At 40.4% G+C, this 20,222-nt stretch overlaps 1 protein-coding gene across 3 annotated transcripts in view; it reads right to left on the reverse strand.

The window, feature by feature from the left end:
- LOC115369060 (patatin-like phospholipase domain-containing protein 7) overlaps nucleotides 1–20,222 on the reverse strand; it is a 36,576-nt gene that overhangs the window by 8,687 nt on the left and 7,667 nt on the right. For all 3 annotated transcript variants that reach the window (XM_030065568.1, XM_030065570.1, XM_030065569.1), the window contains exons 12-29: nucleotides 19,821–19,950; nucleotides 19,637–19,708; nucleotides 19,381–19,466; nucleotides 18,991–19,146; nucleotides 18,520–18,597; nucleotides 16,894–17,099; nucleotides 16,597–16,728; nucleotides 15,940–16,063; nucleotides 12,382–12,495; nucleotides 12,101–12,167; nucleotides 11,730–11,879; nucleotides 10,436–10,499; nucleotides 9,949–10,117; nucleotides 6,489–6,671; nucleotides 5,935–6,053; nucleotides 4,473–4,629; nucleotides 321–437; nucleotides 41–110 (exon numbers count right to left, since the gene is read on the reverse strand). In XM_030065568.1, coding sequence (XP_029921428.1) covers nucleotides 41–110; nucleotides 321–437; nucleotides 4,473–4,629; nucleotides 5,935–6,053; nucleotides 6,489–6,671; nucleotides 9,949–10,117; nucleotides 10,436–10,499; nucleotides 11,730–11,879; nucleotides 12,101–12,167; nucleotides 12,382–12,495; nucleotides 15,940–16,063; nucleotides 16,597–16,728; nucleotides 16,894–17,099; nucleotides 18,520–18,597; nucleotides 18,991–19,146; nucleotides 19,381–19,466; nucleotides 19,637–19,708; nucleotides 19,821–19,950 — 2,194 coding nt within the window. The remainder of the gene's footprint in view (nucleotides 1–40; nucleotides 111–320; nucleotides 438–4,472; nucleotides 4,630–5,934; nucleotides 6,054–6,488; nucleotides 6,672–9,948; nucleotides 10,118–10,435; nucleotides 10,500–11,729; nucleotides 11,880–12,100; nucleotides 12,168–12,381; nucleotides 12,496–15,939; nucleotides 16,064–16,596; nucleotides 16,729–16,893; nucleotides 17,100–18,519; nucleotides 18,598–18,990; nucleotides 19,147–19,380; nucleotides 19,467–19,636; nucleotides 19,709–19,820; nucleotides 19,951–20,222) is intronic.

Below are 20,222 nucleotides of genomic sequence, written 5' to 3' on the forward strand. Positions count from 1 at the left end.
GTGAGGGAAAGGGCATTACCTAAGTAACAGTCTTACTCACCATCAGTGTGAACTCTCATAGCCGAAGCAGAAATATCAGTGGTAATGTTGAAATACGGGATCCAAAGGTCCTGAACACACAGGAGATTACATCAATACGACAGATGAACATAACTGGCCCATATGACCATCTTATTTATTCTTAATCACCAATAGATATTTTTGGCTGCCAATGTGCTAAAGCTAAATGACAGTCATTTCTATGCAGTCTTCATTCAAATTCCCTCCATTTTAAAACCCTCCATTTAAATTCATCAGGCAGTGAGCCCACTCCTGCTCACCTCAATCTGTTTGCCCTTGAAGACGTTGCTGATGCTGGAGTTGAAGGCAGCACCCGAGAACATGGAAGTGACTGGGTAGGTCAAATCCAGAACCTTCTTAAACACCGATGTCATCTCCTACAGCCAAGGTCAGATAAAGAGGTCATAAAGTTTTCTTACCTCCAGACTACAAGATCTCCATCACCCTTATAAGGGCAAAGCAGAATTCTAGGCTTGAAAAAGAAGTGGTTCGATTTTGTGGGGTCTGTATAAAAATGTTTTTGCTGAAGAAAAATGTTTCCCTCTTATGAAAAATGTTTTTACTCCTTGCTAACAGCATAGACAACAGACCAGGCTGCAATGAAGGGGGTTTCATTCTAAAGCTGAACTATATACTCTCCTTTGTAAGAAAAAAAAAAGTATCTGCACACCATGGATAGAGTATGGATGGAGTATTTTTTTTTTTTTTTAATCTGACAGATGATTTTGCTTGGGACTAAGGTATGGCATTGTTTGGAGAAAAAAAAAAAAGACCTAAATTAATAAAGCCAGATACCTACCTAAATGAACACCTATTTATTGTACCTCATTAAATCTTTATTACATATGTACCATCTCTTTGTAACATGTTAATGATAATAATTTTGTTGTTAATATGGTAATGTTTAAATTTGTGTACCATCTAATGAATCAGTTACTTTTTGAAAAATTGCCCAGTGATGAAGTTGGGGATATTTGAGGACAGGGCTGGGAAAAATATCTATATCATATCACTATCATGATATGAGTATCAATACCAAGGTAGTCGGTCAAAATAGCGTGATATTTGAGTTTGTCCATCGCTCCATCCTATTTGGCATGCATTAAAATTGGAATTGTTGGGTCAGGATCTCCCACGTTCAGGTAACACTTGCGGTGGCTGGATCAATACTATACTAATACTATACTACAATATACCAGTAGCTACTAGAAGTAAAGTGGAAGAACAGTGATGGTCTACGCAATTAGAAAAGATTGGGTGGACATTCACCCTGAACGTGCATCAAAGCTATCCCAGGCCCATTTGAAGTCCAGGGAAGAACAAAATGTGTTGACTTTCATGGCTTTCCCTTCACAGTCACCAGCCCTCAACCCCACTGAACATCTCTGGGAACATTTGAAAAGGGAAAAGATGAAACACACTCCAACATCACAAGATACGGTACTCCAGGAGGCTCTAAAAAAGTGTTGGATTAATCTGGATTCTGAAATTTTGCCAAAAAATACTAGAAGACCATGTGCAAGCTATGATTAGATTAGAAATTATGTAATCATGTTTGTGTAATCAAATGTCATTTCAGTTAAAATTTGCATTAGTTTGCAATAAATTAAACAAAAATGTTAAGATGGAAATATCCTGTGACATACCCCTAACCCCAATAAATCACGCATACAAACACAGAGTTCAGGGGTGAATTGTTATGGCAGAGGAGTATGTGCACGAGAGGCGAATGTTGTTCAGAAAAAAAAAAAAACTCCAAAAAAAAAAAAAAAAAAAACCCTCGGTGAAAAACAGTTACAGATGCATACTCTTGTCACGAAGCACTGCAATGTGACAAGCAGAAAAACAGGTCAAGAAGAGGTAGAGGGAGGTCATTACTCACCTTTAGTAAAACTAGAATGAAATTACTTTTAAAAAAAAATGTTTTGTTCAAGAATTTACATTCTCTAGTACTTTGGATACAAGTTGCACTTTATAAAAGGGTCTGATATTATGAAGTTGACTGTGGGGTCTAAACTGGGTTTCTTAAGGAGAGCCAGGACTAATGCATGGTTAGAGGATAATGGGAAAGACTCATGGGCCAATGGGCAACTGATGGCCAATATAATGTATATGTTGAAGCAAAGACTGTTTCTCAGTTTTAAAGAGAAATGGTCAGATGACATCTGGCTGAAGCCCAAGCTTAGATCTTATATTCAGATGAAGGATTGTTCTGATCCTGAGCCCTATGTCACTTCTTTTCTAACCAGAAGCCAGAGGTCACTGTGTGCTCAACTGAGAAGTGGTATCCTGCCTCTGGGAATTGAAGTAGGGCGGTTCACAGCTATTCCTGAAGAGAAAAGGATTTGTAATGTCTGCGATTTAAAAGATGTTGAAAATGAATTTCATTTTATGTTTTATTGCACCAAGTATGATGACTTGAGGGTCCCTTTATCTGAGGCCATGCAAAACCAAAAACCTGAGCTATTCTGGGTAGATGATGGCCAGAAACTGAAATGGCTCTTTAATACTGAAGTATTTAAGACTGCAAATTTTACTTCTAAGGCCTGGAACAGAAGGCAGCATCTTTTGTTTATTAACGCAAAACCTGAGGGGTATATTTTGGAAGTGCCTGGATTTGGATTTGACTTTGGATTCCTGATTTATTGTGATGTTTATTTTTGTTGTTGTTGTATGTTTGAGCATGGTTTGTAATGTGTACAACACTGTCTTGTAAGTCCATATGGGCTGGGCTTCTGAAATTGAAGCATGACACTTAGATAAAAGAATCAATCAAATCAATCAAATCATATAATGACTTAAATGACTTTAATCTTAAAGACTGCTTGTAAATTTCTGACTGGGACAATGTCCAAGAGGGCAGATAATGTGGTCAAAAAAACAGCAGGGTCAACTAGAGACATTGTGGAAGCCATGATCAATCTCATATCCATGACTTTGTTAATAAAAAAAAAAAAAAAATTGTTAAATTCCCTTCATGTAAATTCCAAATTAAAGTTGGAAAGGGGACTTGTGACTTAATTAATGTTGCTGAATAGAATGGAGTTTTGCCCTTGCATCTTTAAATGCCTTCTGGTATTTAGCAAAGAGGTCTTTAAAATGTCATATCAAACTTGAAATATGTCTTTTCTATTTGTCCTCTGGCTTTCTGCAGTTTCTCCCTTTGACCACTGAAATCCTTTACTCAAGAGGAGGCTGTAGCTTTTGATGCTGTTTTTTTTTTGTTTTGTTTTTTTTTTAAGAGGAGCAACAGAGTTGTGAATTGATAAGCAACACATTAAGAGGAGAGATAATTTCCTAAGTATCTGAAAGGAGTGAAGAAGCTTTGATAATGTATGTGCTGGGTGCTAGTTAGTAGTTGTCAGAAAATTTACTGGCAGCAGCTGAGTGAAGAAAGAGGGGGCAGACAGGTGCACTGAATGTAAGGGTGGCATGAGGCATCTGATCATCAGTAACAATCGTCTTGTAATCAAGCTTTTTTTTTTTTTTTTTCAGTCAAAATGGGATGAACCAGAACACAGAAATCAATGAGGGGTACGATCTTTGTTGTGTGCTGGGCCATTTACAGAGGTTAAAAGAGTCAACAAGCTCCAGAAGTTCATTTAGCAGTGCATGAGAGGGACAACTGCTTCGAATATTAAACTCACCAGAGATTAAGATCCCGTTATGATACAGCTCAAATAGATGAATAAATACTTTGTTCTGCTTGAGCGGCTGATGAATTAGGACATAAAAAAACAGGGCCTTGCCACTTACAAAAACAAACAGGAATTCCAAGGAAGAGAATGAGACTATGGAAACAGCAGTGCACTTCAGATGTTTTTTTTTTTTTTTTTTTTTTTTTTAATGAATTACTGTTTCCCCACCATAAAGCTAGATTAGATGGACATGAGCAGTCTTCAGGAGTAGTATTATGCTTGGTATAAACTTAAAGCATTACTCACCAAGTCAATATAAGTTGAATGTGTAAAAATTCAACTTGTATTGACCGATGGCGATGCCTTCAAGCAGGTTTGAAAGTATTACAAAGCTGTGTGAATATTCCTAAATCTGTGGTTTCAACAGATTATGATGTTCAGACAATTTTTCCCAAACAATGCCAATGCAAACCCAAATCTGAATAGAGAAAAAAGAGAAAAGGAAGATGAGGAATGCTTCACCTCCATACATTATTTGAATGGTTGCGTGTTATGGTGGCATGAGAGTTTATGTTTTCAAAATCTGCCATTAAGTGTGTGATCCCCAGTTTTGTTTATTTGTGGTATGTGCCCAGCCTAAATGTGAATGTTTGAAGGATGAAATACAGCCAATCAAAGCATCACCTGTTAATACAGTATTGCTTGGTATTGTATAGCAAGTGTAGGCCTTAAATACCTAATGTGTTTACACTAACTAGCTGCAGACAGACTCACCATTGCCCATTCTCTTGCCCTCACCCTCATGCGGCTATGGCTGCGGTCCTCAGCATACAAAGCCCCCATGAGGGAGCCGATAGATGTGCCGCCAATAAGGTCCACGGGGATGCTTGCCTCACTGAGTGCACGAAGTATCCCCACCTGAGAACAGCCCCTGTGAGTGAGGGGGGACAAATAAACAGGAGGACAGAAAAAGAGAGTGATGTGCATGACAAGAAAAGAAAAGAGAAAAAAAATGATTTAATGCTGACTTCTTTGTAGTCACCACACATGTACAGACAGGCAGACACACAAGTATTGTCAGACAGCAGTGTGATTCAGGTCGAAAGAATCTTAATTGACTGTTTGCAACATATCTTTTAACTCCCTTAGTTACTGTTGCTACATCAGACAAACTTTGAAGATGGATCCTACCGCAGATGCTACTATCTGCTTCAGTGGGTCCCCAACAATACCTTTTTACTGTTTTATATTCTTGTCAAACATCAAAGTGCTGCAAAACAACAAACTCCAGTCAGTGCAATGTTGGACCAATGCCGGATGCCATGTTTGAGTGGAAGTGTTGGAGGAAGTAGTACATAGAGACAGATGCTAAGGATAGATTAGTCATTATTTCATAAACAGTCAGATGTGATCACAGTGGCTGCCACAGCCATTTAGCAAAATCAATAAAGCATATCTGAAACTGCTGAATGCTACATTATATCACTAAAGCTTAAAGATAACATTATACCCAATATAAACAGAGTCAAGTTTTTATGAAAATCTTGGAAGGTCAGTGAGACTATGCACTGTTAGTGTGCTCTGCAAAAGACAAAAAAAGCAGGAAAATATACACACACACACCCACACCCCCTTTTAAGAGCACGAATTCCTCCTGTCCAGAATGTTTGTGAATATTTTAGCTTCCTTCATTTCACACATAAATTCACACCTAATGAGTCATTTTTCTACTGATGGAGTTGTCAAAGGAAAAATCCTCACTTGAATAAATGTACTTTTTTTCCCTTGAGCTTGCCTCATCTACAACTTGCACCCACCATTGACATGAACCTCTCAATTTCACTTAAAAGTGGCTGTAAGAGAATATAAACACGTTGATAATGTGATCATTCAGGTATGGGTTTTATACAGGTGGAGAAAGCAATAGCAATAAACAGCACTCCCTGTTCAAAATGCAGCATATCTTGTGGCTGCAATGCATTGTGGTACACAGTTATTGAAGCTAGAGTTAGATAAGGATGATCTCAGAACTTACTGTTTCCTGTTAATGTTCTACATATCTGAAAAATATTTGGTATCAAACACCACTGGAGAAGCACTGGGAGTATCTTGACCTATGATCTTGATGTGTCAAGTTGCCCACAGGAAAAAAATACACCAGTAAACCATAAAATGGGAGCAGTAACACTGGCAAATCACTAATAGTTGTTTTTTATGTGTGTGTTGGAGGGGTTACCTGGCCCCTCCTCCTCCCAGGATCAGGGCAATTGCATTGCCAGTGAGAACCCGAGCCAAACGGGAGAAGTCTGAGTGGCGATCTGCTGGCTTCTGGAAGACACGCTGGTACATTTCTCTCTGAGGAGGAGGAAACACAAAGACCGTTATGAAAACAGAGAGATGGAATGAGAGGGTCACAGGGATAAGAGGAAATGAGAACTGAATGGAAGAGAGAAACACTGAGGCCGTGAAATGAGCGAGAAAGGGAAGAAAGAATGAAAAAAATGGAAGTATGAGAAAAAATAAGAGAGTGAGAGAGGGGAATACCAATATGAATGGGGAAAAAATGACATGGGAGAGATGAAAGGATGAGAATAAAGAAAGAAAAACGTGACACAGATGAAGGAAAGCCGGTGAGAAACCTGATACTGAGAAAAGGCTTTGATTCATAGGATCAAAAATAATGAAAAATGAGAGAAAAACAGATCTTTCAGCATTGACAAAATGTCAAACAGAATGCCATTTTTGTGTGCCTGTGCCTGTGTCACTCTGTGACAAAATTTCCATGCCTACCAGTTTGGGCAGACTCCTCTTGGAGAACACCCTGCGGGGACAAGAAAGGTGGAGGTGTCTGGAGATCCAGCTGCGCATATTGAGCCAGTCCACAGTTCCTTTGGGTGGGGGTCCATCCTCCCTGTGCAACAGGACCAGCTGCTTCTGGGCGCGCACTGCACTTCCCTCCAACATTCGCTCCAGCTGGAGGAAAACCATGGGGCACAACTGTTTCAGAACATTTAAAAACATGAATTTCTTTCACGTGGCTCCTCATAGATGGTATATAAGTATTTTGAGCACTAGCCCAGCCTGTTAATTCTATTCTGCTGGAGACTTGTCACGACTAGAGATCAGTGAGAATTCAAAAGTATGACTAAAGGAGTAACAACTTGTTTTGGCTCAGGACTTGATGTTCAGAGGCAAAATTGAGCTCGCACAGGGATTTTACAACATAAGGCAAACACTATACACACAAGCAAAGCCCCTTGAGAAATTAAACCGAATGTTGAGTGTTACATTGTACAGGGTTTTTGTATATGTTTGGGTGGGGTAATTCTGGAACAGCAAACAAGCAAAATCAATTTTCACTGAATTTTCATTTTTTAGGTGGCTCACCCACAGACCAGGCAGATTGTATTTGTTTGCAGCTTCTTTCAGTGATGATACAGTGTGGGTCAGTCTCTTGCTTGACATCAAAAGGTCTCATGAATCTGTTCTAAATAACTTCAGAAACTGGCGTGACTAGTCCTTCCTTCAACTAAACACCTAAGGACATGAAAGACATCTCTAATGCTACCCTCTGGGAAACTGTTCAGTGCACATCACTGTAAGCCTAAAAAGGACCACAGGGTTCTTTATTCATGTGTAACAGCCCTCTATCTGCACACTGCCATTTTGATAAATTAAGGCCAATCCACTTTTAAATTTTGCAACTATCTCCTTTGTTCAAGCAGACTCCACAGTACCAGAGGCAAAGTTTTGTTGAACTCAAAGACCACCAGGGACCCTCAAAATAACCAAGCCTTTGAAAGCCCTGCACTCAAGTCATACTGTGAAACTGAATCGCTTCCATTTCACAGCAATGGCTCAACAAAGTAATGGCTCAGTAATGGCTCAACAAATTTGTGACTTGTCTGTGGTGACAAAGATTATGAAATCAAGTCTTGAGTGGTGCAGCCATAATGTGACACTAACCCAGCTATGTGTGCTGGATGGTTTAGGGGAAATTCCTCTAAAGGTTAACATGAACTTTTAAGTGAAAAATGAATTCTGCCCTCTCTGTATCGATTGCTTCTAGTGACTAAATGGTTAAGCTGTTTCCAGCTACCTTATAGCCACTAGAAGGTATCATTTTATTCAAATTTTCCAATATAAGACTAATAAGACTCATAAGACTATACTCACTAGTCTTATGAGAATCAAACTCCTAATCTTTTCAGTATCAGTGTTATATGTTACCCACCGAACAACAAACAAAGACTTCTTTAATGAAACCGTTTTCAAAAACAAAGATGTTCTATTTCTTAATAAAAGAATGTTGGCATAAAATGTCTGGTGTGTTCACACGCCCAGTTCCACATTTCATTCCAGCCCTCCTGAACTACAGAGCAGTCAAATAAAGGCTAAATTGTCCGAAATGAAGGTGATATCCAGATCACACTGCACTTTTGGTTGCAGTCAATAGGTTCTCTGCTAAAGGTTTAGTGTTTGCGCAAGGTGAGAAGCTACGTTTGTGTAGATAAAATCAACCCAGAGTGATGAGTCATTCTGCACCTAAGCAAATATTGATCCATCTTTCCATTTCTGCCCTCGTCTTCTGTTGAAAGTGAATACATTCTTCTATTTTCTCCATGCCCACTTTTCCCTGTGAAGGCAATTACCTCTCCTTCATCAGTTAAAGTTGCATGTCTTCTCCCTCCATTTCGCTTTCCTCTCTGTCCTCTGCTCTTTCATGTATTCTGTTTGCGTGGTTGAATACATAGACTTTACAGCCATTGCGACCATTAAGCTGGCTAACCACGTGGCCATAGCCGTTATTCAAAGGCATAAAGATCAAGTGTTCCATAAAACACCAATTTGCTCTAACAAGAAGATGCATGCTATGCAACTAACACACTCACACAACTGTGTAAAGTGTGTGTAAAGAAGAGTTTATATTCAGTAACAACTAATGTGATGATTTCTCTGAACGGAAAAAACAAACCAGTGCTGGGGAATTTGAGATTGTATGGCCACTGGTCACCCAAAACTTGGAGCATTTGAGCACTTTGAGCCTGATGCTCTTATTCAGCTCCAGCTGTGCAAGAGCTTCACCAGACCAACCTGTCTAACAAAGACTGGACCACTACAGCTGCTCAGTTATCCATGGCTGTCTTTAAAGCAGACATTTTCATAGTGCAGCCCGCAGGCCAACGGCAGCCCTCAGAAACGTTTCAGGTGTCCTGCGATGAGTCAACCTCTTAAGCTCCAAGGTCATTTCTGAGGCTGTAGAGGGCTAGTTTTAAAGCTAGAGTATAAATATTGCTTCAAACTGAATTTTGGCGAGGGAAAAACTGGCATGGCCATTTTCAAAGAGGTCCTTTGACCTCTCACCTCAGGATAACTGAATAACAATGGTTCTATGGGAACCCGCAGGTCTCCCCTTCACAGCCCACCTTATGCTAATCCCATGCAGTTTGGAATAAAGTTTTTAACAAACTACATTACACAGCACTTTGCTTTTACAAATTGGTAAAACTGCATCACCTGGGTTATGCTGTCAAGTTAGGAATGGTTGCATGGCATTATGATTTGTGAGATGCCAACTCGCGGTACTGATTTTGTCATCATTGTAGTATGTTAGCCGAATAGTGGCTAACGTACCTACAAGAGGGAGGAGCTGGGGCCAGTGTGTAAAAAACATTGTATCAGTGAGGAGAAAATGAAGTTTGAGGAGAAAACAAGGCAAGGCTTACTTCTTTGTAGCTCACAGGTTGGACAAAGTGATGCGCCTAATCTGCAAGCAGGTCAATGCAATACGCAAGGAGGTTAATATAAAAGAGTAATCAAAAAATGAGCGAGGTCACGGGCAAGGAGTGCACAGCAATTTTAAAGAAGCTCAACTGCCCAGCAGTCAGTTTTCACAAATCTCTTTGAGCCTCATTAAGTACAAGTTGTGTTTACTTGACATTACTGGCTGAAACCATTTCCAAAGTATAAATTGCAGACATGTGGCTTTGTTAAAACATCTTCAAATGGACAAATGGGATTTTTTTCCTCTGCCAGAAAATCTTTCTCACATGATTCACAATTGCCATGACTTTTAGTCTAGAATAGGCTATTAAAGAAAAGATTTGTGTTGGAAGTATTTTGTGTTCTGTTTTTTCTTGGGCAGTTCTCAATCCAATGTTGAGTCCCTGAATTGGCCCTCGGCTTATTTACGTCTCAACTGCCTGCTTCCATTTTCCACTTCTCACCTGACCTCTAATCAACATCATACCTCCCCAACTGCAGGGTCCTGCTCCCCAAGTCCCACAATAATGATGCAGTCGGCCTGACGGATGCAGCGCTGTGTCCATGGGGTCAGGGTGTAGTCTGTCTGGTAGAGAACAATACGATGGATATCTTCCTGTTGGCCTAGCCAGCTGGACAGACGGTACTCATGGACGCTAGAAAAGAAAATAGTAGTTCATGTCAGGCAGCATTGCTTAGTTGGCAACACTGTAAGCCTGTTTTCTTGCTGTGCTAATAAAGCATATTTGAATTTAATGAGTGCGACAGAAAGAAAAACTCAAAAAATGAACCAACAGGTAGTGAGACAGAAACACTGTCAGACTAGACAGATTATCAGACTTCTGAAATTAGATATTTGAGGCTTGTTCAAGACTATTATTGATCATCACTTATTGTTTCAGTGTTAAAGTGTTTTTTAGCTGTGTCAGCAAACTAAATGTGATATTCCAGAAATTGTCTGTCACCAAACCTACCTGTCTAGTGCAGCAGCTCCAAGGCGTTGTTTGATTGTATCGCTGGTCAGTAAAAGAGTGGGACCTGTATGTGAAGGATCACAGCAATTATAGAAGATAGTAGCTCTGTAGTAGAAGCTCATTATTGAACCTGCCAGGGTTTGACAGGCTACCTGCCATAATGTGCTACTCTTATATTCACTTTCAAGAAAAAAAGATTGCTTGTTAAAGTAATGAAGTCCCTCCAACACACACACACAAACACACACACTTACACACCTCAAGTCCCTAACTGTCAGTCTACTCCTCTCTCCAAAACATTTGATGTTCTTGTTGTAATGAAAACCTACCCCGTCTTAATTGAGTAGGATGGATGTGAGGGGTGCTGTTTACTTCAGAGAAAAGATTCTCACTTTGTCCAAACCTCATGTGCATGCACTCACTCACTCTCTCTCTCTCTCTCTCTCACACACACACACACACACACACACACAGAAGCACACCTCGCTAGTCAGCACGAAGAGCTGTGTCTGATGACACACTCTCAGTTCGGCTTATTCAAGGACATGGGCAAATAGGAAATCAAAATTCATCTACTGGGCAGAGCCAGTGAGTTTAAATCTTAGCAGGGAGTACCTATAAACATACTGTCAACCCCATATCCTATCCATATCTTTAGCTAAGGCCTGTAAAGGCAAGGCAAGGCTATTTTAAATATAAAACATGTAAAGAAGAGGGCGGCTGCTGATGAGAGTTGCACAGCCTTGAAAAATGTGATGGTGTGAAAGAAGTGTAGGACATTTGTGTTTGGTGTTGAAACTGTGCGTGTGAGATATGTGTAATATGTGCCCAGGTGTAGCGATGCCACACGAATTGATACTTAGGTGCTAAGTTAATACTAAAATTTTGAAAACGATACTAGTACCAATGCAATGCTATTGCTTTTGTAATTGATAGTAGCAGCACAACTTGATACCTCACTGTAACTCAGTGTTCTTTGTCTGCACACTTTCAACAGTGGGTGTCTGCATGAAACACACTAAGGTGCTTACAGCTTACATGATGTAAAGCAAACTGAGTTTTTATTGTTACAGCAGGAAATATCATGCAGTTTCTTTGATGTGACATTAGTATATTATTGAGGTGTTTTGTTTTCCACATGAAGACTACAGCCAAATGTTGCAACCTCATCCACATGGACTGTGGAGTTTCACTGTATTTGTTAGCTCCCCAAATTCTGGTATCACTACATCCCTGCTCAGGTGTGTTGTAGGGCTGTGCCAGATTCACAATGTCCAGAGTTTTTATTTCTTACCAATGGCAATGAGTGCGTGCTGCAGCTCCAGGGTGAATGCTGTGAGAGGTACTTCCTCTGACACGGGCAGCACTGTCACAGTAGAGAGGTTGGACGCTTGATTTCCTGCGTCCCACTTACTGCCGGGGGTGTGCAGGGCCAGGCTGCGAGCTAAGGACATATATAATTGTCAGCACAATTTAAAAAAAAAAAAAACACTTATTTGGACAATATAAGCTAAGTCAGTGTAGATGAGCATGGAACAAGAAAGAGAGAGTGAGAGATTGTAAGAGTGACAGAGAATGCACAGATATCTATCAGCAGGATAAGCTCAAAACAAACTTTACAGACTAGGGGACACACATACACATACAAAACACACACACACACACCTGTAAGAGGGCCATTTACTTGTTGGAGGATCTTCTGCCCTAATAAGTGGATCAACCTGGTGACAACCTGAGACACAGAACATTTAGAAAGCAACTACGTGTTATTCATCACACAGACAGCTGTAGTGTCCTTCAATTAACACTGCAATGGTACAAGCTTTCAATCCTCACTCCCAGCACTGAGGAGGAAGAAACAGGTTTACCCCCAATACACTTTTCACATTTTGGACTGGCTGTATCAAAGAGAAGAGACTAACAACATCAACACTGCCACAGCTCACCTGAGGAAACTTCCTCTTAATGGAGCTCAGTGCCCCTTCTGGTAGCTTGGCCAGCTCAGAGTCTCTTACTGCGTGCACCGTGGTGGCTCTGTTCTGATGGGTCAGGGCCTCTACCTGAGGAGGAACGGAGGACACATCACATTGTTCGCTAGGTCAGGAGAGGACTGAAAACTCAGGGCTGGACTTTAGTCAAGGAGCATGCAGAACAACAGGATGATTTATGAAAGGACAGAACAGCGACACAAACGGTATAATGGAATTTCTCGAAGACGCAATGCTGTGTTCATTATATCCTTCCCTGACCTGCTGATAAGCAGCCTCTTCCACCCCATCAGCCAGCTGCAGCCATAAAACCGCTCTCAAAGGATGGAAAATTTCTAATATCGAGGACACTCAGGCTGTGAATGGGCAATGAAGTTGTGGCCCTGGCTTTTAGTCATAACCTTGGCTTTCTACCCTGCCCGGTCACCATATAGATCTGTGAGTCCTCTGTGCTCCAAGCATTAAAGACTACCCTTAAAGACAGTCCCAAAATGTTCAGTTCCAAACAAAACATAGTCCAAATCATTCAGTATTACCACCCATAACACAATATAATACCAAAAAATAAGTGACATCTTCACTTGAGCATACAAATAAGCTATGGAAACTGTTCTACCAGAATGAGCTCAGTAAAATAATACTTGGTCCATGTCCTACCATGACTGTTGAGCCTTTTTAAGCTATTTTCAGTTACTTCATAGTTTTGATGTTAAAGTTAATATTAGGAAAGAGCTAAAAATACTGTGTGATCTCTCCAGCTCATCATCCAGATGATGATGACGGCAACACAGTCATGCTAAATTTGTCTCAGAGTGCTAACCACCCTTGTAACAATCTTATTTCCCACAGACTCTGCAACGACAGCTACCCTCCCCCAGGTAACCATAGCATCCATCAACCCAGGTATTATTAGAAGCATCACTGCAGACACCATGCCACATCAGCCAATAGGATAGTGGTGAATGTACCAAAATGACTTTGTGCAAGAACTAAGGTGTGAAGGGGTACCAGAATGGGGAAATTCAACCAAAATAAGAAACGCACATGGTACCAGCTCTAGTATACTATGGTCCAATTTGTTTATTCATCAATAATGACACTGAGATAACATTGTTACCCTGTCTCAAAGATGTGCATATTATGTATGAATTTATTAAAATGTATGCCTATACAGTATTTCCTTTAACTCAAAATAAATAAAAGAAACAACTATGGTGTGCGCACCCACACACTGTTAGTCAGATCAGTGGGAAGTGTTGGCATTTGATTTTATTTGAGTTACAAAATGAGCCCTAGACCAACTTATTTTTGCAGATCCAAATACAACAAAGACCCGATTTAGTCAAGACCTTATCTAACATAAAAAAATATGTTTTTATGTTGTTAGGTCTAGAGTTGCTGCCTGTATGTAAAAGGCTTTAGTGCAAAAATGTGTATTTGTGGTGCTTTCAAGACATTAATGAAGCAGACTCAAATACAACTGCTCATTTCATCTGAGGTATACAGAACAAAAAAAAAGGAATGCGTTCTCAACCACGATAATCACCAAAAATGGTGCTCTAAACCAAAAATATATCCACACCGCCTAACATCGTCTAACATAGGATATAGAAGGCAGAACCACAGACAACTGTTGTATTTACAGAGATGGGGCTGTACTAAAACCCACAACTGGGTATGCCCCATGTAACCAGTGGTTCTGAACTAATTAATAGAAACCTTCCCCAAAAGATGTTTTGGTGGGGTTCATTATTTTACTGATACAAGAATAAGTTTTAAAGTTGAAGTTGTTTAACTGTTTGGCTTCTGGCTTGTTTATATAATGTGTTTTTGTTTTGTTTTTTTGTTTGTTTTACAAGCATATACAGTAGTGTTAATTACAGTTTAAGTGAATTTTTTATTTGATTTGAAAAATCAGGCTGGGTTGCAATTATGTTATTAAATGTAGGTTTTACATTTTTCCCAAATATTTTAACTCATTTTAGTAGTGTGTACAGTGTACAGTAGGTGTAAATGTAAGGTACTGATGTAGTACTATTTATTCATTTAATACATATGCAAAAGCGGATTTTTTTTGTTTGACAAGTGGCTTAGCAGAAACACTGAGCACACCTCATGCTGACCTGTAGGCTTTAAATATAGTCATGAATATTTATGACAATGCCAGTAGTAAACTGAGGAATTGCATTACCATGCAGTGCAAGTAGACCTAGTCTTAAGAGACCTATTAAGAGATCTTAGGCCCGGCTCAGACTTGGCATTAACCTCCGTCCTGCCTGATCTGATCCCAAGCTGACAGCTTTAAGTGATTCAGTTCACTCCTGACATAGGAATGGGTCTCAACATGTGACTCAAGTGACTTGTGATATGATCTCACCTCCCCGCACAATATGCAAATAAACACAGATATCATTTCAAACCCATTCTAACCCTTCTTTCATTTTGTGCTCAAAATACACAGAAAAAGTTGAAACTCATTGTTAAAACTCTTATGTGGGAAAATGTTAGTGTCTGAAAACAATCTGAAAACAAGCATTTATAACGTTCAACCTGAACCCCATCAGACCCAACCCGATCACGTTGGTTTAGGCTCAGATTATTTCATTATTCCAGCGCAATTTGAGAGGATCAGGCTCTGAGCTGCAGTGAATAAATAAACATGAATATGAAGTTGATCTTGAATGTGCAGGCAGGCAGGGGCTCTTCAATTGTTTTGCATGTGTCAGAAGTAACAGACAAGGTTTACGCTACCTGCAGTTCAGATTGTATTTGGTCCATCAGCTCTGACTGCACTGAGCAGAATCACACAGGATATTTTTCCTATTGGAAAACTGACGGGTCAGGCCAATGTTGGGATTAAAGTATGGGGTGCTGGGCTAGAGCAGCTCTTACACAGTGGACATCAGAAGGTCCTTCAATGTAGCTGGGGACACATATGCATTGATTTCATGGCAAATGAGTTTCCCCTTTGGGGATTAATAAAGCTATCCATCTATCATATGTGCTCACACTTCAAATGTGATGTGAACAAATGTGTTGCAAGCCACCTCTAAATGTGGCTTAACTGTTGGTATCTCAATGAATCTTCAAAACATTTTGAGTGGATTTAGCAGGGTGAACAAATGAGAATGGGTAAAATTTGGGGACAGGGGAGGGTTAGACGTGGCCTCCAGTAAATTACATTCAGTCCTGGTACCTGTGGGCGACACCAAAATTATATTTCACAACCATCAGTAGTTAATGTTTTACTTGGCTAAAATTAATCAAAACTCAGGTTTTGCCTACTTTTCAGGACAAAGAGGACATGATTTGGGACAACTGCTTGTAATTCAGGGCTGTCCCGAATTTTCAGGACAGTTGGTTTCCCCAGAGTTCAGACCTGTATTCAAGGCTGTCCACTTGTGATCAGATCAGCCAGGACAGATGTTAACGCCATGTCTGAATAGGGCCTTAGTCTCTTGTCTTAAACATGTACCCTGAAACCAGAATTCTGCCCCATGAAATCACGGTCCTTACCACTCCGATAAGGTCACCACGGCCATACTCTCCTGTCAGCTCTTTCTTGCCGTCCTCCTTCATGATGACAGAGCGCAGACGACCGCTCAGAACTATGAATGTACTGTCTGACTTCTCCCCCTGCCTAAAACAGATATACACGTTCACATCAATCCACATCAAATCTGAAAACAAGCTGATGACACAAGCCCATTTAAAGAATTTAGCTGTGTTCATGTCTGGAATGGATCAAGAAGTGACTGCCTGGTGCTAAGGCCGCCACAAAACCAGAAATTCAGTAGTCGATACCAATACCAGTGAATTTCCTCAATATGCATTAAATAAGTAGGCTTATACATAATTAGAAAAACTGGAAACTTCAACTTCATCTTTATTGATCCTCTCACTATCAGTTCTGATCAACAAGTGTGCAGAGTAGCGGCACTGACGTCATGTTCAACAACCGCAAGTTGACGCCGGAACACCAGCGGCCGGCACCGAAATGAGGCACCGAAATTTTCGTTCTTATTCGGTCTCGTTACTACCGTTACGTCGGAACCGGTGCCCTATTGGCACTGCATTTCGGTACCCAACCCTACTGGTATCTATCTCTAAAGTTGGCCTTTTTCATTACAGTTTTTTAAGACATACTGTAAAAAAGGTTTATCTGTAAACTACCTGTAGACAGCCCTTCCAGCTTCCACTGCCATCCAATCAAGAGCAAAGTCAATCTGCCTGACAAAAGATGACATCCTCCTCACCACTGTGTGTGCCACATTTAGCACTACAGTTGGCTCCACACGCATGATCCTGAGAGACAGACAAACACATACACAGACCCCCAGAAAAAAATATTCAATAGGAGCATTCAAATAAAAAATATATATACATGTGCATGAGGACAATGTATCTCATACCTGCAATACAGATATATAATGGTGTGTGCATTTGTGTGTACGTCTTCATGTGACTAACTCATAGAAGTGTGTCTTGGAGATGGAGAGGAAGCTACAGTCTCGCTGGGCTCGGACAGTGAAGATGAGAGGCTCTCCGGTGAGGACCGCTAGCTGACCGACAAGCTCTCCAGGGTGGGTCACAAACAGACAACTCTCCTCTTCACGGTCAATCATCCGCTGGTAAACATGTAGCAGGCCAGAGATCACAAACTGGATGCTCACCTCCTAAGGCATCAATGGGAGAGAAGAGACAATATCATAGATTTGGGCATAGGTTGATGCATGCAAAGGTCCAGTTGACACCCACTTGAAGTGATTTTGCCCTATGGACACAGATTTTGGTTTGTTTTAAACATGAAATGGTCTTGGTTACATACCTAAACATTGTCAAATAAATTCCAAATGGTGACATTAAAGCATAATGTTAAAATAATCACTCACATGTTTTTCTGTGTTGTAGAAATGTCTTGTGAGTTAACTTACAGTGAATTAAACTATTCATCATTCCTTGCAAACATTAGTACACTTTAACCAATAAAGTTGATTCTGATTCTGATTGCTCCGGACCCCCTGGAAATCCCTCAAGGATCCCTGAGGGTCCCAAGACCAGCACTGCTCTAGAGTATGGGTCTGTCGGTGTGTCTATAATATTGTGTACTTAAATGTAAATAACTTTTACATAGTGTAGGACACAGATTAATACACAGGACTAAGGCCAATGTAAAGTGTTACTATTAGTTAACAGCTTCAAAACACTGAGATACACAAACTAATGTAACATATTTTTGATATCTTTAATCATTTGGCTATTCTTAACCAATAAAGTTGCTAGCATTTGTGGCAATCCCAAAATGTAAATGATAGTTTGTCGCTGTCAGTCTTGAATTTTGTGCACATGTTCAAAGCTACAGTATGAGCACATTTGTCCTGCTAATTTTAATCAGCTATGTATTAGCTGAGGCAGTACCTCAGCAAAATATAGCCTAATATAATATATAATGGCTCCTGAGCACATAAAACTGTCCTATAAATTGAAGTTTGGAGATATAATATGTAATCTTCATCCAGTACATAGCATATTATACATTTTGAAAATGTATTGGGACAAGGGTTCCTTTTGACCTACTGAGGTGAAATAACAAAATTTCATGGCATGCTAACATTTTTTAATGGTTTGCAAAGGTCGCAGTGTTCTACAACCATACCAAAGGCTGAGCAAACATTTTGTGCAGCTGGACTGAGCCAAAAGAAAACCATTAGAACCCAATTACATTTTTCTGTATAGATAGGTTCAGGTCTCCCCATCAGCAGCACATCTTTAGCCCACCTGACTGACTAAGGGTCACTGCATTCTGACTTGTGCCTGAAAATACAGCAGCACGGTGCAAGGTGCTGACAATCTGAGAACATCAGCTGTAAGAGAAAGAGTCGCAGAAAGTAGCTGCTTTGTTCAAAACTGTGCTGAAATGCAATTTGGAATTGCTATGAAACTGACAGAGCCACACTGAGTCACAACAAAGCCTTTCCCTTACAATCTTGGGTTACAATGTTGCGGATTATGCTCCATAGTACAGTGAGAAGAAAAAAACTTGTACATACCCACAAACATCATAACTACTCAGTTATTACTATTAGTTATTCTAACCTGGTCTCCCTGACGAGCCACCACAGAACCTGCATTGACCTGGTGGAGGGTCACTCTGCCCTCCAGCAGGCTGGGGTCCTGCAACAGAAAACACACATACTAGTTTGTACATGAACACTTCAAAATTACTGAACAAAAAAGTGTGAGTTCCATGCACTGCCAAGCTAGTTGTAAAAGTGGGATTTTTGAGAAAACGCCAGGCTTATTCAGCAGGTAAAAAAAAAAGAAAAAAACACACTCTTGACAATGACATTAGTCCATTCTCAATAAAATGTAGATGTCACACTACACAACATAGATGCTGAATCCATCATAACTTTCTCTTGTAAGGATCATTCTAAACCTGTGTCTAATGCGTCAAACCTTTTTTTTTTTAAACAGCGATTAATAAAATATCATTTCAGGCATTTTTCTTCATTTTTTGTGATCAAACTGTTCTCATCTTGTTATCCCTCAACCTTGCTCTCTCACCTGCAACTGGATGATACCGAGCAGGTCCTTCTTTGCAGCCTGGAAGATAGCGTTGACCTTACTGGGGTGGACAGCATTACTGCGCCCCCCAGTGTCCGTATAGTGAAACACTGCCGAGGGTGTATGCTGCATTGTGACACTCTTCTTCAGAATGGACTACAGGAAGAGGGCAGGAGGGGGACAGATTAGGAGGGACAGGACAAGCAACAGCAAAAGAAAGGAGGTACGTCATATTGAATAGTATTGTGCATGTGATGCACAGCTGCAGGTACAAATGGAAGATGTTTGTGTTATATCTGGAATGCACAGCCTCATATGTGTTGTAAGGAATGTTCAGATGGAGCACATTATGGGGGGGGCATCATATGGAGGGGTGGGGGTGGGTCTTACTTTGTGAGTGACAGGGCTGGATGGCGGCTCGTCTATGGTGACTCTGGCTCGCTCATAAGCCATGTTCAGGTCATTTCCTGTAACTCCTGACAGAGGAGGAAGGTGTTTGGAATGGGTGTGTCCTTTTCTTTAAACATATGAGTGACTGTGCTAAATATGTACAAGTCAGTGAATATGAACAGTTTCTACTTATTGGACTCTTCAACCCATGGCACACACATTGGCTCTGTAAAGCCATTACACATAGCTGACCCACCTGTACTGTCAATGGGCAACGAGATGGAACGGGGCTTCCTGCAGGTGTTTGGAGGGCTGTCCTTTGCACCATCTGTTTAATATTAAGTACACTATCAACAGGGGATCAGGCACCATCACACGTATTGCAAACAGTTTTAATTTATGATTTGTGTGATTTATGTGTGCAGGAGAGAGCGGGTGACCTGTCTCTGTGGAGGTTTCTGAGCTCCCAGTGGGCAGCTCCTCCTGGAAATGTTGACGGCGATTTATCTTCCCAGGAGTGGCCTCCCCAATCACACTGTTGACATTTGACAAGGGCACTGCCTGACACTCCTGTCAATTAGGTCGAAATAAATCTGTATTTATCACATCTGTTAGCGTGTACCATGGTGGCATTAGTAGCATCTTGGGAAAATAGAAATACTTTTTTTTTTGCTTGTTTGTTTGTTTGTTTTGTAAAGGTACAGAGAAATTTAATATTAAGATTTTCACTGGAATGTGGGCAAATTACAATAGAGAAAAAACTCTCATCCTGTGTAACTTTAAATGTCAGAGCATGCACTAACTGTCAGGGGAATGTATCTGATTTCCACTGGAGCAGCCAC

The sequence above is a fragment of the Myripristis murdjan genome, chromosome 12, assembly GCF_902150065.1.
Source record: "Myripristis murdjan chromosome 12, fMyrMur1.1, whole genome shotgun sequence".
Taxonomy (NCBI): domain Eukaryota; kingdom Metazoa; phylum Chordata; class Actinopteri; order Holocentriformes; family Holocentridae; genus Myripristis; species Myripristis murdjan.